The 17480-nt window shown below is 41.9% G+C and overlaps 2 protein-coding genes across 3 annotated transcripts in view; one reads left to right on the forward strand and one right to left on the reverse strand.

Moving 5' to 3' along the window:
* The window catches only part of LOC124377359 (NACHT, LRR and PYD domains-containing protein 12-like), an 839056-nt gene that overhangs the window by 635643 nt on the left and 185933 nt on the right, over nucleotides 1-17480 (forward strand). The gene's annotated exons all lie outside the window — the stretch shown is intronic.
* LOC124376831 (ribonuclease inhibitor-like) lies at nucleotides 624-17171 on the reverse strand. 2 transcript variants are annotated; one of them, XR_006923896.1, is made up of 6 exons: nucleotides 17119-17171; nucleotides 16540-16734; nucleotides 11956-12129; nucleotides 10521-10694; nucleotides 10045-10113; nucleotides 624-1102 (listed from the first exon to the last, which is right to left on the reverse strand). XR_006923896.1 is itself a non-coding variant. In XM_046836122.1 (5 exons), coding segments are annotated over exons 1-5 (576 nt in total). In that variant the 5' UTR covers nucleotides 17151-17171; the 3' UTR covers nucleotides 624-1101. The 2 variants fall into 2 exon arrangements, 1 of the variants encoding a protein (XP_046692078.1); XM_046836122.1 differs by lacking the exon at nucleotides 10045-10113.

Here is a 17480-nt window from a genome sequence, read left to right on the forward strand (position 1 = left end):
AAACATGATTGAGTTACTCCCGTTTCCTACACGTGGTCACTACCCTGACAACGTTTTATTTTAAGAGCAGCCTGCAGTGTTTTCGATCATGGAATCGCTTGCCTGTCACCTCACCCAAATCCAATTGAACTGCTCAGGGAAGAACTGGATTGCAAAGTCTAAAAATTAGTGGCAAATTTTACAAGAGGCATTGCAAAGTATTTCAGCTGAATGTTTATAAATTTGTTTAGTCAAGGTAAATCTTCATACCATGAATTGCCTAGATTATTGCATAAAACAAAAGAACATCCATGTGTCTCCTGTTTTAATACATTGCATATCTCTTCTGCTATGTCTTAGGACCCTTCTACCCATTTGGAACTGGAGACATAGTAAATGACCGGTTGGATGATGGCAGTTCATCTGTTATCACTCTTCAGCAACCATTTATATATTTTGGAACCACATACAAGCAAATTTTTGTAAGCAAAACTTGTTTCAATCAAAGGGTATCCCAGTGTATTACAGAACAGTTTTATAAAATAAATGTCATCTGTATTCTGAATTATACTGGTCATGTGGACCCAGTAGTGCTGTAGCAGAGCCAATAACTGTATATTTAAAAAGTACACTAGACGGAGGAGCTTTGTGATCAATAGCACTCATAAAAACTTTATCATGCTGTGTGCAGTCAGGGAGCCATGCTCTCAGTAGTTCATCAGAACCAAGAAGCTCTGCATCTGTTTCACAGTCTGAGGTCTTGAAAACCTGGTCACAAGCTGTACTCGCTCCTTATGTTAACATTGTAAATGAAAGTGTGTGTGTGTGTGACTAACAACAATACGATTATTATTCCAAATTGAGAAATTTGGAAATCATTTGCATTATTGTCATTCGGTTAAAAAGTGCTGAATAAAATACTGGAATTTGTTATTGTTCTCCATATTCATTCTAGTGAAGCCGAACCCCCTCTCTATTATGGTCTCTCTTAAGAACTCCTTCTGCTCTGGGCTTTTTCACATCAACTCCTCAGATCCTGTAGATAAACGTGTTCTCGGTTTGCAGACACGGAAATGCAGGAACCCTGGAGTCTTCACACACAATTGTTCATCACCATTAAAATCTACAAGAGAAAGAAGTGAATCAGAAACAGAAAACTAGAAGGAGGTGTTTGATGATCAGCAGCAGGTAATTATCTCTGCTTCAAGGAAACCAGGATTTGATTCCAGTGTATCATTTGTCCTTCAATATTTCATCATGCTTATTTAATATCTTTGGTAGAACATTTAGTGAGAACATTTAGTTAGAAAACAAGAGGACGATTCAGACAGTGTAAAAGGGAGGTAAAGTGTGTAAATGAAACACTTACTGATCATTGGAAGAGACACCTGTCATTCAACATATACAGGAAGTATAAAAATCTTCCAACTTTGTTTCTTGTACATGTGTAAAGTTCTCTGTTTATTTTAAACAATTTTTTATTTTGATTACTGCACCTTTACATATAAGAAAATAACAGAAGTAAACAGAATCAGGGAGAAACTGGAATGAATTGAAAGCTACTTTGAGGAAGGACATTCATATGCAGTGATGTTGGAGATAATGCAGTATATCATCACATAAAGATTAGTTTCTACACTTTTACACATACGTTCCAACTTTCTCCTGCTGCAGACTGTTACTTCAGATGCTTTATGGTCTGATATCCATAACTGGATTTACCCAAAGATTCCCCATCTAAGTACTTTCACTGTGAAGGACATTATCTTTAGACTTGTAATGAACAATAACAGTGTCAGGCTGATGACGCGGAAGCGGAAATAACTCAATCATTGTATTTATTAAGCAGTTCAACCAAGAAACACTGTTAAGCCGTGACGAAAAGCAAACAAAGAATATCCGCTCGGAACGAGTAATCCACAACGCGAGTAAATGTCCAACAGAAAGCAAAACCTGAAACGAAAGTAACTCCAACAGCAAAGAGTAATCCACACGGGAACAGAGTCTGAAGACAAAACCAACGGGAAGGCTGGCGGCCGCGGAAACACGGAATGATCAGCAAGACATTCAAGAACCGACAGCCTGTGACTCGAGAACGTGAGTTTATATAGTCTAATCCTTAATGAGCCAAAACTGTCGGTATTCAAGGCCGGCATTCAAGGCCGGCACGGGATAACGAGGCAGCGTGACTGCTACCGAGGATGGTGTGGCAGGGTAAATCCCTGACAGCTACCGAGGGGGGCGTGGCAGGGCAAATCCCTGACAGCTACCGAGGGGGGCGTGGCAGGGGGGATCACTGAAACAAAGACGAGTTTCTTGTTAATGAAATACTTCTGATGGGAAAATTTTATATACACAAATCGAAATACTTGAAAGTGAAACCAAAATTTTTTTAATTTAAGAATGAGTTTATTTCTTTCACAAAAGCCCTTAAAGTGTTTAAAAAGAAAAATGTCTATATTAATAAAAATAGAAATAAAATAGTCTTTTTTTGTAGAATATATTTACAAAATAAACCATAGCCCTGTCAATTTTTATCCTTTTTTTATTACAATTTATTTTTCTTCTTCTTCTTATTATTATTATTATACATTTTATTTATTTATCTATTTTTTTCCCTCTCTCCCCTAAATATTTGTATTTTCATGCACATGTTCTGTGTATTGTAATGTAAATTGTACTTGTTTTTGCCACATTGTTTGTTTATGGCTAATTGCTTCTTCTTCTTCTTTCGGCTGCTCCCATTAGGGGTCACCACAGCGAATCATTCGTCTCCATACCACCGTCCTCTACATCTGCCTCTTTCACACCAACTACCTGCATGTCTTCACTTACCACAGCCATGAACCTCCTCCTTGGTCTTCCTTTTTTTCTCCTTCCTGGTGGCTCCATTCTCAGCATTCTTCTACCAATATAACTCATGTCCCTCCTCTGCACATGTCCAAACCATCCCAATCTCGCCTCCCTCACCTTGTCACCAAAACGTCCAACATGCGCTGTCCCTCTAATAAACAAATTTCTAATCCTGTCCATCCTCGGCACTACTTCAGCTCTGCTACCTCCAGCTCCACCTCCTGCCTTTTACTCAATGCCACTGTCTCTAATCCATACAACATTGCAGGTCTCACCACAGACCTATAAACTTTCCCTTTTATTCTTGCAGATTCCATACTATCACAAATCACTTCTGTCACTCTTCTCCACCCATTCCACCCTGCCTGCACTCTTTTCTTCACTTCCCTAACACACTCTCCATTACTTTGCACTCCACCTCTTCTCCCTGCAACCGCACCACTCCACTGCCCTCCCTCTCATTTATGCATGTACTCTGTCTTATTCCTACTGACTTTCATTCCCCTTCTCTCCAGCGCATACCTCCACCTCTCCAGGCTCTTTTCAACCTGCTCTCTACTCTCACCACAAATCACAATATCATCCGCAAACATCATAGTCCAGGGAGACTCCTGTCTGACCTGGTCTGTCAACCTATCCATCACCACTGCAAACAGGAAAGGGCTCAGGGCTGATCCTTGATGCAGTCTAACCTTCACCTTGAACCAGTCTGTCGTACCTACTACACACTTCACTGCTGTCACACTGTCCTCATACATGTCCTGCACCACCCCCACATACTTCTCTGACACACTTGACTTCCTCATACAATACCACAACTCCTCTCTTGGCACTGTCGCTTTCTCTAAATCCACAAATCCACAATGCAACTCCTTCTGTCCTTCTCTATACTTCTCCATCAACATTCTTAAAGCAAATAAGGCATCTGTGGTGCTCTTTCTTGGCATGAAACCATACTGTTGCTAACAGATGGTCACCTCTTGTCTCAGCATGGCTTTCACTACTATTTCCCATAACTTCATAATTTGACTGTTCAAATTAATTTCCCTGTAGTTACTGCAGGTCTGCACATCTCCCTTATGCTTAAAGATCGGTACCAGCAAACTCCTTCTTTATTCCTCAGGCATTCTCTCACCTTCCAGAATCTTGTTAAACAATCTGGTTAAAACTCTTTTGCCATCTCTCCTAAACATCTCCATGCTTCTACCATATGTCATCTGGTCCAACCAACTTTCCACTTTTCATCCTCTTAATCGCTGCTCTCACTTCCTCCTTACTAATCCTATCCACTTCCTGCTTCACTAACTCCACACCATCCAATCTTCTCACTCTCTCATTTTCTTCGTTCATTAGCTGCTCAAAATACTCCCTCCATCTTCTCAAAACACTCTCCTCACTAGTCAACACATTTCCATCTCCATCCTTTATTGCTCTTTCTTGCAACACATCCTTCCCAGCTCGGTCCCTCTGCCTGGCCAATCGGTACAAATCCTTTTCTCCTTTCTTAGTGTCCAACCTCTCATACAGCTCCTCGTATGCCTTTTCCTTGGCTTTCACCACATCCATCTTTACCTGCTGCCGCATCTCCTTGTACCATCCTACAAACCACCATTCGATGCAGTCTAGCTACACTGTCCCCCGCCAACACCTTACAGTCTCCAATCTCCTTCAGGTTGCATCTCCTCCATATAACATTGTCCACCTGTGTGCACCTTCCTCCACTCTTATATGTCACCCTATGATCCTCCTTCTTCTTAAAATAAGTAATCACCACTGCCATTTCCATCCTTTTAGCAAAATCTACCACCATCTGCCCTTCTACATTCCTCTCCTTTAGGCCATACCTACCCATCACTTCCTCATCACCTCTGATCCCTTCACCTACATGCCCATTAAAGTCTGCACCAATCACCAATCGTTTATTTCTAGGTACACCATCTACCACTTCATCTAATTAATTCCAGAATTTTTTCGTCTTCTCTATCTCACAGCCGACTTGTGGAGCATAGGCACTGATGACATTTATCATCATCCCTTCAACTTCCAGCTTCACGTTCATCACCCTATCAGAAACTCTCTTCACCTCCACTACACTCTTAATGTACTCTTCCTTCAGAATCACCCCTATATCTCCATTTCTCTTTCCATCCACACCATAAGAGAACAGTTTAAACCCACCTCCAATGTTCCTGGCCTTATTTCCACCTTTCCACCTGGTCTCCTGAACACACAACATATCTACCTTTCTCTTCTCCATCATATCAGCTATCTCTCTCCCTTTACCAGTCATAGTACCAACATTTAATGAACCTCCACTCTCCTACACTTCTCATTTCCCTGCCGTTTTTGTAGACGTCTTCCTCCTCTCCTTCTCCTCCAATTTCCACCGGTACCCTGTTGGCCAACAATACCTGTGGCGGTCGTTGGTAACCCGGGCCTCGACCTATCCTGTATGAAATTCTTAATCGTGACCCGCATATTCGATTGGGCACGTTTTACGCTGAATGCCCTTCCTAACGCAACCCTCCCCATTTATCCGGGCTTGGGACCGGCACTAAGAGTGCACTGGCTTGTGCCTCCTTGATGGCTGGGTTATATGTCGAATTGCTTAATTGCTTAATTAATTAAAATTAAGCTAATTGCCTTAAGCAATATGGCTAATTGCTTAAAAATATATATAAATATAAAAAATATATATATATATATATATATATATATATATATATATATATATATATATATATATATATATGAATAAATAAATAAATAAACTGTTGTACTTCCTGTATATGTTGAATGACAGGTGTCTTGTCCAATGATAGGTAAGTGTTCCATTCACAAACTATACCTACCTTTTCTACTTTGTCTGAATCGTCCTTGTGTTTTCAGATTTGTTATTTTGTTTTTGCATTTGTTAGTTTTCGTTTTTGTTAGTGTTTTGCACTTCTTGGCCACAGTAAGGGAGGGATGGAGGAGAAAGAGGGAGGTGGGGAGAGAATGAGAGAGAGAGAGAGAGGGAGAGAGAGAGATGGAAGAGAGAGTTGACTTTTAGGTCTCCTTATTGCTAAAAATTAAAAAACATTTTGAAAAGTTGGAACATTTGATTGAATTGAATCTTTAAGTTGCAGAAAGTCGTCATGATCAACATCACAAATACATTCATTTATTCCCCATTTGCACTGAAAAGTTTCCATGTTCCTGAACGTCTGCTGATATACAAATTGGATTTTTACTCGTGTTTGTATTAAACCCCTAAAAACAGGATCAATTCAGTTCATTCTTTTCCATTTCACTTCCTTTTCTACACAATCATATGATCATTTCACTTCCCCAAATAAAAAGGGTAAGTAGTAGCTGAGTATCTTTCCTGCTCTTTGTATATTTGGGGCCATAAACAAAGTGTTTACATTTCCATGTGTGGCATCAAGCAGACGCCCGTGTCCAGAGCGACGTCCAGAAGTGCTTTAAGCCCTACATGACTATGTAGATTTCCCCTTGTCAGTCTCTTTTCCAGGTTGTTCACCGTGTCTGATTGCTGTTGAGGGTTTTTTAATGAAGATGTTCCTGCTGTGGTATGGTTCAGAGCGAACATGTTTTCCTCAAAAAACACAAACTTTTCTAGATGGGGAAATAAATCACTTACTTCAACACATCCTTTTCCTTTAGTCTCATCCAAAAATCTGTTTATTTGTTCGACAGAGTAAAGATCCTTTTGAGACGTGACTGACCACTGTTCCTCATCTCTAATGCTCTCAAGAGAACGCTGAGATAAATCAATCTGCTGTTCGGTCAGGGCTTCCTCCATCTCACAAGCCTGAGCTCCCTCAGCTCCCACAGATACCACCTGATCTCCTTCTTTACTTCCCTTACTGGTCTTTTCACTCTCTTCTCTAACTTTACTGTAGCACCTATGGCATTGATCCAATGGCAGTAGCAAGAAGACACTATCATTTACCTAGGTTCGATGAGAGGTAGGCTGGGCTAATTCACAAGAGAAGCTCCGGTTGAGTTGAACAGCTGACAATTTTATTGCCTCCTAACAACAGTGCAAAATAAATGGCACAAAAATGATAAAAAAAAAGGAAGAGCTTTTTAAAATAATAAAAAAAATATAAAGTAAATTCCCCTTAATTGTTCAATTGGTAAGTGAATATGGAATGTGTATCCAGAGTTCTGTGAATGTGTATTTAAGTAAGCGTTAATTTCCCTGAACTCAAGTGCACTTGTTGTAACACTACTTTGTGTGAATAATGCCTTAACTGGCACTCTCGACGTAAATCAGGATTCCTCTGGTGACAAATCAATGTCTGGCCACTCCATTAAAGATCATCTTCCAGTCTCACTGGGCTAGGCTCGCCATCTTGGTTCATCCAGACATTCTAGTACTCAAAAAAAACCTAATCGGAGTTTCAATGGTTTCTAATTGGAATTATTGCCTCGGTTTTCTGCTTTCTGCTGGTTTTAGAATTTCAGAAGTTTTATTTCTGCTGGCATTCACGAGGAGAAGAAATAGCAAAAGGGGGGAAAATGTTGATAACCATAGTTCCCCTTCGGGAACTCAAGCTGCATCGAAACGCTATGGGAACACCCCTGCGTGACCGCGCTCTGAACCACGTGTGTAATCTGACCAATAGGCGTTGGGACGTGACATCATCGGTGGGCAACTTCGCGTAAACAGAAAGCTACAAATTGCTGCGAGATGGACAAGACGTTAGCTTCTGCTCGTTCAGGTAAACGCTGTTTTGCTGTATTTTTCTGATCGAGTGATGGCAGGCAGACAGAATTACTGTAAGTGTGTTTATCCGTGTCCACGTTTTATTACCAGAAAGGATTCGCATGATCGGTGTGTTGTTTGCTTAGGAGTTGAGCATGCACAATCAGCTCTCGATGGAGTCGATTGCTCGCATTGTAGCAAGACGCCGCTCCCGGAGAGCGCTCTTGAAAGAGCTCTCTCCTCGCGGCTCCGGTCCCACTCTTTCTGAGGCACTCGTCTGCTGAATCCAGCTCCTGCTCTCTCGGAGAAGCAGGCCCGATGGCTGCTTCTTCTACCGGTGCGAGCAGCGTGGCATTACATGTCTCTCCCTCTGAAGAAGGAGAGCTGATGGATGCTAGCAAGCTCGTGGACTCCTCACAGCCTGTGCTGTACAAGGAGCTCCTTGAGGTAATGACATGAGCTATTGCTAAGCTGGATCTAGATTGGCCTGTGTCACTTCCTTGGCACTGGGGCCTGCCGTTTTTTCCCCGAGTTGTCCAGATCCTGGGAAACCCCGTTCTCCATGCATACTTCTTCCCATCACTTGCTCTACGCGAACGTGGTTGGGGCTAAGGCGTGCGGCTATGGGGCGATGGCACGTGTGGAAGAGACGGTAGCCAGCTATCTCTCCCCTAGCAAAGCATCATCGCCGAAGGCTCCGGTATTCCCTACTAAGCCGCTACGTGCTACATCGGCCTTCGTGGGGAAGGCTTACGCGGCTGCAGGCCAGGCTGCAGGTTGTCTCCACACCATGGGTGTGTTGCAGGCATACCAGGCTGACCTGCTGCGTGATTTGGATGAGGATCTTAGCTCCGGGGCCGCTGATATTAAGGAGTTGCGTCACGCTGTCGACTTAACGCTTCGAGCTACGAAGCACACAGCGCGGGCCGTTGGCCGGTCCATGGCGGCCCTCGTAGCCTCTGTGGCTCACCTTGTCTGCCCTCCCAGACAAGGATCGAGCTGTGCTTTTGAACGCACCGATGGCTCCTCCTGGACTGTTTGGCGTCAGCCCGGTCCTTCCGCAAAGCCCAGAAACAGAGTGGCGATCTCTGCGGGCGGGGCCTAAGGGCCTAAAAAGGAGCAGGATGACCTAAGGGTCACCCTCGCCTCCAACAAACGGGCTGTGGTGCGTAGATCCTGACGATCTACGGTCGGGGGGATAGTGTACACCTCACCCTACTGTGCCTGTCCCTCCCCTGCACCACCAGGAGGCCAGGCCATTGGCTCTGCCACAGGATGTGCTTAAGAGCACATCCCCCCCTCCAGCGGGCGTCTCCTTCCACTTCCGCCAAAAGTCTCGGTATGGAGGGGGGAGACCCGCCACCTCTCAGGAGGTGTCAACGGCCACAGTATGCTGCTCCGGCCGTTCGGGTCATGGAGGCTGGTCTGTCAGCCCTGCCACAAGGTGTGCTTTAGGGCGCAGCTTCCCTCCAGCAGTTCGCTCCCCATCTTTCCACACGAGGGGTTCCGCCGCCTCACGAGGTGTCATCGGCTGCAGGGTTCCCCCCCCGACTATAGAGGACGGTTACACAAATTCAGTTTGCGTTTCCCCTCCCTGTTTCAACGGGATGTGTCCCACCCTGGTGGGACCCGAGCAGGCTCTGGTCCTGAAACGAGACGTGTGCACACTCCTGGGGAAAGGAGCCATTGAGTTGGTTCCCCCCTCGGTTCAAGAGTCAGGCTTCTACAGCCCGTATTTTTTCGTTCCGAAGACAGCAAGATGGCGTCTTGATGGCGGGTTGGGTTGAGTCCATGGAGGAAATCGAAGCAGCTGTGTGTCTGCTACGGCCTTAACAGGAAAGGTTTCCCGGCCAATAAGCAGACTTTGAGCAGATGGGTGGTCGATGCGATTGTGTCGGCTCATGAGTCCTCTGGCCTCCCCGCACCGCTCAGTGTCCGAGCTCACTCCATCCGGAGTGTGGCGGCCTCTACGTGCAGGTGCCAAGGCACTCGTTCCCATAGCGTTTTGACGCGGCTCGATTTCCCGAAGGGGAACGTCTCAAGGTTACGACCGTAACCCTAGTTCCCCGAGGGAATAAGACGCTGCGTCTCCGTGCCACACTTCCCGCATCCTGTGGCGCTTATCTTCTCTCGCAGGAGCTAGCGTCTTGTCCATCTCGCAGCCATTTGTAGCTTCCTGTTTACGCGATGTCGCCCACAGATGACGTCATGTCCCAACGCCTATTGGTCAGATTACACACGTGGTTCAGAGCGCGGTCACGCAGGGGCGTTCCCATAGCGTTTCGACGAAGCGTCTCGTTCCCTCAGGGAACTAGGGTTACGGTCATAATCTAGGGACAGCTTTAATCAAATCAGTCCCCCAGCGCCCCCTATGGTTGAAAGTGAAACTACAGTATACTAGCCCTTATTTCTCTATGGGTTACATTACCATTCACATCACTGACCATTACACTCACATCACTGACCATTACACTCACATTACTGACCATCACACTCACGTTATTGACCATCACACTCACATCACTCTTCTCATTCTGCAGCTCCAGGCAGTATTTTCAGTTGTTAATCTACTGGAAATACAGATTCAATGCTGCAGGTTTAATTGGACTTTTGAGCTGCAATAAAAGTCACAACAGCTCCATTATACACTGAGGGATTTTTGTAGCTTGTTAGATATTAGATCATCTTCTCTCTCTTCATTATTCTACCTCGTCACATTCACATTTATATCAACACTTTTGTATATTTATCAGATATTAGAAACTAAAACATTACAAAAGTCGATAAAAAGTCATGATTATAAAAATAAAACATTTAATTAACACTAATTTAATCTAACAAACAAAATAAAAATAATAAAGTTATAAACTTCCTCCTCAGAACATTTATGCTGAAAGCTCTGCTTCAGTTTTACTATTAGAAAATGTGTGTTACTGAGGAGCAGGTCATGTGACTCTCAGAGAGATGATCTTACCACAGTTTCTCCAGTTTACTGTGAGGATTCTCCAGTACAGCAGAGAGAAACTTTACTCCTGAGTCTCCTACATTATTCCAACACAGATCCAGTTCTCTAAGGTGTGAGGGGTTTGATCTCAGAGCTGAAGCGAGCGCAGCACAGCCTTCATCTGATACTCCACAATCATCCAACCTGCAGATACACAATGACACACTTCACTCTCTCAGTTTCTACACATTACACATCCTGTGTTTTGAAATTAGTAGTGTGGATGGATGGATGGATGGATGGAATATTTTATATATATATATATATATATATATATATATATATATATATATATATATACACCATAATTTCTGACTATAAAAATATAAGATTTCACTGAATTTGACAAGATTTTTATTTTAACATAAATAAATCTTTAATGCAGGTATCTATGTAATGCTTACCACAGGTAATGAAAGACAGTGTCTGTTACACAATGTATACAGTGTACCAAGAAGTCATCTGTGTCTTCCTCTGTGTGTTCTCTTGAGAGTGTTTCTTATTGTGTTGTGTGTTTAAAAATCACCATCAGTGAAGTTTCTCCCAATTCTGTGCAGCTCAGAACACAGGTGAAGTGCATTTTATATGGTTGTTTTCAGTGTGACAATGATTGTTTCTGTAGACAGTGATGTGTCAAGCGTCAGAGGAACATCATCCATATTTATGATGTGGTGTGCCTGATTCAGTGATCTGATTTAATATAAAGAGTTTCATTGGTTCACCTGAGTTGAATTTCATTGGTCTAATGTTATCTCAGTTTTTTTAAAACAACCAGAAACATCCAAAATTCCTTCATTGTTTTATTGTGATTTCAAAGCGTGGGAAGTCTATAGCCAGTGTTATATTATATATATATATATATATATATATATATATATATATATATATATATATATATATATATATACTGAAATATGAACAATAGATTGTGTAAATGACAGAATTCAGATAAATAAACTGAATATTGAAACAGTTTATTCAGTTACAAAACAAGACTTTCTTTATGCAGTCTGTGTGTGTGTGTGTGTGTGGTGTGTGTGTGTGTGTGTGTGTGTGTGTGTGTGTGAGAAAGTGTGTGTTTGAGAGAGTGTGTATGAATGTGTGTCTGTGTGCAAGAAAACAGTACATTTGTATGTAGTTTGTGTTACTGAAAGTGAACTCTAACAGTTTCACAGTCATTTCAGACACATTGCAGTGGTTTTAAGACACGTTTTTTGCTGCAGCTTCACACATACGTACATCAGACCCAAAGCATCTGTGACAAATCATCAGTGTGCAGTGAAAAGACACAAACTTCCTCCTCAGAACATTGATGCTGAATCTAAAAGCTTTGCTTTAGTCTCACTATTAGAGAATGTGTGTTACTGAGGAGCAGGTCATGTGACTCTCAGAGAGATGATCTTACCACAGTGTCTCCAGTTTACAGTGAGGATTCTTCAGTACAGCAGAGAGACACTTCACTCCTGAGTCTCCTACATTATTCCAAGACAGAGCAAGGTCTCTCAGGTGTGAGGGGTTTGATCTCAGTGCTGAAGCGAGAGCAGCACAGCCTTCATCTGATACTCCACAATTACACAACCTGCAGATACACAATGACACACACTTCAGTCTCAGTTTCTACACATTACACTTCCTTTGTGTTCTCCCTCGTTCATGCAGTGTTGGTGTGAGAACCAGTCACAGACACTGATGGAAGTCCTCGTCTAGACAGTCATGTAGTGCGAGTTCCACGACTACAAAATGGACAGATTTCATTTCTGAAAAATAAGTTGCAGCAGAGTTCTCCAGGACTTACAAAGTAAATCAAAGTCAATGAAAATAAATGAATTCAAAGATGATTTAATCAATATAAATATTTGTACTGCACTTTAATTCATCTCAGACTGCTGACACAAGAAAACTGCAGTAAATGACCAGTAGGTGGCAGTGTAAGGTGTATTTCAACTCATTTTCACAGCAGGGGATTAGAAGTAGAGTAGCACTAATGACCAAATGAATGTGAAGGAAAAAACAGAAGTAAATGTGGGATTTTTTACTCTTAGAAGAGCTTAAACATTTGCAGTTCAATAAAGAAGTTGTAAAAGAAGATGAGATGAATGAGAGCAGCAGCACAAACACACGTCGCTCTGAGAAACACAGAATGGAACTGGGAAGTCCAGAGCAATGCAAGCTGACACACACTTCATCATTCTGCAAACGAAGCAGAGGAGAATCTCTGAATAATAATATGGTAAGACATCTAGAAACAGGTTGAAAAGCAATGATTTTTTTTTCCCGAATTTTCTTTTTATTGAAAAATCAACAATCACAGATACAAAATTCTAAACAGAAATTCTCCATTTTTGTTTAAACAACAAAGAGCAAACACCCCACCCCAAAACACAAACAAACCCCTAGACAAAGACACACACACATGCGCACCCTCCCCACATCCCCTGTTTAAACAACTGAAGAAACAAAAGAAAGGTTATGCATACAGTCCAATTTTTAACAATTTAGATCTTTAATCAGGTAACACCCATAGTCCCCTAAAACAGGTTGCCACTTGCAAAAAAAGTGTCAGTAGAACCCTCAGTGTATATTTTATTTTCTCCAGCTTAAAAAAAAACATCAAGTCTTTAAGCCACCGAGAGATGGAAGGACATCCTATTGCTTTTCAGTGCAGAAGTATGCCACGTCTGGCCAACAAAGATGGGAAAGCTAACATATCTTTGTGTGCAGAACTCAGTGATACTGACTCATTGGTAACCCTAAATATGGCATGGCGTCAATTGCACCCCAAATGTGGAGGACATAATGCCAAAAAAACCTGTACAGAATGCATGTAATTTCGGACACAGAAAAAACATATGACTTAAATGACAGGAGGAAGCATGACATCTGTCACATCTGTCCTCAGCCCCAGGATAGATTTTTGCCTGTTTCGATTTAGAAAGATGAATTCTGTATAAAACCTTAAACTGAATTAGACTGAGGCGGGCACAGGAAGTGGTGGACCGTATCCTATCTACGACCTTCTCCCACCATCCATCACCAAACTGCAGCCCCAACTCCTCCTCCCAAGCGCTCCTGGTTTTATCTGTATTACAGCTATTGAGAGATAAAATGAAACTGTATATCCAAGAAATCAAACTACACTGGTGTGGAGTAAACATGACTAAACTCTCCAAAGGTTGCTTGATGGGGAACAGAAAGAAAATTGGGAAGGCATTTAAATACAAAGCTGCAGACTTGGAGATATCGAACAAAATGAGCTGTAGGCAGCCCATACTCCAACGATAGGCTGGTGAAACGTAATTATAAAGTTGCTTGATGCAAATTATAAAGTTGCTTGATGCCTTTTTTCGTTCCATAGTGAGAAAGCTAAATCTAAAAGTGACGGGGGAAACAAATGATTTTTATCCAAGGGGCTGACAGAGCCCTAAATTTAAGGTGACGCCTAAACTGAAACCAAATCTGTTCAGTATGACTGGATTGTCAGTATATTGAGATGGTTTAATCGGAAAGGGTGAGCAAAGCAGAGCAGATTCAGAGGATGATCTACAAGACAGTAGCTCTAGATTGCACCAAGTGGATTCTGTTGAATTGGTCCAGAAGTTCAGTTTTTGGATATGTGCAGCTCAGTAGTATATTTGAAAATTGGGCAAAGCAAGCCCACCACTGGGCCTACATCTATGCAATAAGGTCTTACGGATTCTGGGCAGTTTTCCACCCCAAAGAAAAGAATTAATGATTCTATCTAAAGATTAAAAAAAATACTTAGGTAAAAATAGTGGAAGCGATTGAAAAAAATAAAGAAACTTGGGCAGAACGTTCATTTTAACTGCATTGATTTTTCCTGTCAAAGACAGAGGCAGATTGCTCCACCTCTGAAAATCCGACTTCATGTCTGCCACAAGCGGAGCAAGATTTGCATGAAAATGTTTGGGTAAGAAATGGGTCACCATGATACCAAGGTATTTAAAGCCTGAACAGTTAAATTTGAATGGCAGATTCAGATTTTGAAGTTGTAGAGCGCTATTGCTTACCGGATAACACTCACTCTTATGGAAATTCAGTTTGTATCCCGAGAAAGAGCCAAAATCATCCAAGATAGATAAAATGACAGGAACAGAGGCTGCAGGATCCATCACATATAACAACAAATCATCAGCATATAAGGATACCTTATATTCCGCCCCCTTGCGAGTTATACCCTTAAAGGCTAATGAGGATTTAAGTTTAATGGATAATGGCTCAATAGCAAGGGCGAATAGCAGTGGTGACAGTGAGCACCCCTGCCGGGTTCCACGCCTGAGACTGAAATAATCAGAGCTAATATTATTCGTACGAACACTGGCTTGCGGAGATTTATAAAGGAGTCGGATCCAGGAGACAAATGTATTACCAAACCCAAATTTCTTTAATATTGCAAACAGGTATTCCCACTCGACTCTATCAAACACTTTCTCAGCATCCAATGAGACTACAAACTCAGGCAAAGAAGATGACTGCTTAGAGTAAATTATATTGAAAAGTGTACGAGTGTTAAAAAATGAATGTCACACTTTTATGAATCCAGTCTGCTCCATAGATATGATACGTGGTAGTAAATTTTCTAACCGGGATGCAATTACTTTCGCCAGCACTTTCATGTCGGCATTCAGCAGCGACAATGGTCTGTACGACCCACACAGGTTGGGATCCTTGCCCTTCTTCAAGAGAAGGGCTACTGAGGCCTGATTGAAAGTGGGTGGTAGCACGCCCCGATCCAGAGATTCATTGAACACACCAAGGAGCAGCGGCGCCAATTTATCGATAAAATTTTTTAAAAACTCAACTGGAAAACCATTTGGGCCTGGAGCTTTATTAGACTGCATCACCATTATTGAAGCTCTGACTTCGTCAAGAGATAGTGGAGAGTCCAAGTCCCTTACAGAGACCCCATCAATAACAGGAAAGTCAACACTTTGAAGGAAATCTCCCATTCTCTTATTATCAGTAAGGCATTCAGATTTATATAGAGCAGAGTAATATGACTTAAATACTGCATTGATCTCTATGGGACGGTAACAGTAACATTTGAGTCGTTATTAATCTGCGGTATTAGGCGTGATGCAGCCTGCTGTCTCAGCTGATGAGCTAACAATCTGCTCGGTTTGTCACCGTATTCATAATACGATCCACGAGTTTGTAGCAACATGCATTCAGTTTCCTTAGTGGAGAGAAGATCGAATTCTGCTTGTAACTCAACACTTTGTTTGTATAGCTCTGGAGAAGGGCTGGACTGTAGCTCTGATCAAGTTGGCTGATAGCCGATGAAATTTCCCTGAGTTTAGCTCTGTGCTCTTCATATATGAAAGCATAGTACGAAACGATTTGCCCCCTCCTGAGATAGGCTTTCAGAGTCTCCCATAATAATGAGCATGCAGAGTTTGGATAGTTTTATATATCTGAGGTGAAAATCTTTAAACATTTGTGTAATAAAGAATGTTGATAAAATGTGACACCTTCTGAAAATAAAAGTGAAAAGCTCGGAATAATAACAATTATAACATTAATCCACCGGAGCCCCGTTTTTAAACACCACATCCTACTCCATGAAAAGCTCAATAGCGCCCCCGCAATGATGATGATTTGAAGATGATGTGTGTGTTATGGTGGACCGTCTCCCTTCTCTTGTCCAATCACAAGATAATATTAAACCTGACTAATGATTATTGCTGTGATTGAGATTCCTGTCATTATGTGTACAAGAGGTGTAAAGGTATTGCTGCTTTCTGTTCAAAGTCATGAATCAGGTTCTTTCTCTCTGTTTAACTGGAGTTTTATTCACACATGGATCTAATTCTCAGTGCATTAATGATTAGTGGAAGTGAGTTTCATTACTGATAGATTTGTATTGGATGTTGTACTGCTATAGCAAATTTCACCTGAAAAACAACACTATATACAACATTTCACTGCAGCTTTTAGTGAGTTCTTGTGTCTCTCAGAGAAATGATCTTACCTCAGACCTTTCACTTTACACTCAGGATTCTCCAGTAGAGCAGAGAGACGCTTCACTCCTGAGTCTTCTAGTTTATTCCCAAACAGATTCAGTGTATTTACAATCAGATGCAGTTCTCTCAGACTGGAGGTTTCTGAGTTAAGCACTGAGGTCAGAGCTTCTCCACTTCTCTTTGTAATTGTATTGCACCAGATGCTGAAGGAAATAAAAGATAATGAACAGAAAAGCAAAAGATCAAACAAGTTCTCAAAGCTTCACTGCAGCGTCTCACTTTCAACATCACACACATCAGTTGAACACAATGATTAAATGGTGGAATAATAAGAACTGACAGTCGGAGATGTTCAGATTTGGCTTGGTGAGAGTTTCTGCTGAGGAACTTCATTACACACATGTTGTATAAACATGGAGGATGAGATCCGGGAATCCAAATGGGAAAGTAAGAGAGTCTGATCTAAAAGGTTTCTAAGAGGAGAAAGGAAAAAGAGTCCTGCAGAGTTCGATTCATCTGAACAGCTCAGACCTTTGATTTGTTCTCAACACTGTAACAGTAGAACAATTTCATTCAGCTTCACTTACATTGCTTTTCTGGATGCTGCAATCACAGGCATCACTCTCACAAGAATCTCGTCTCTGATCTTATCTGGAGTGATGTATTTATTCATGTCAAATTCCTCCAGATCCTGTGCTGATGTCAGTAACACAAACGCCAGAGCAGACCACTGTGAAGGAGAAAGTTCACTTTGTGCTCCAGATTTCAGATACTGCTGGATTTCCTCCACTAGAGAATCATCACCCAGTTCATTCAGACAGTGGAACAGATTGATGGATTTCTCTGTAGGAAGATCTTCACTGATCTTCTTCTTGATGTACTGAACTGTTTCCTCTTTGTTCTGGGAGCTACTTCCTGTCTGTGTTACTAAGGAATGTAGAAGTTTCTG

The sequence above is a fragment of the Silurus meridionalis genome, chromosome 23 (assembly GCF_014805685.1).
Source record: "Silurus meridionalis isolate SWU-2019-XX chromosome 23, ASM1480568v1, whole genome shotgun sequence".
NCBI lineage: Eukaryota > Metazoa > Chordata > Actinopteri > Siluriformes > Siluridae > Silurus > Silurus meridionalis.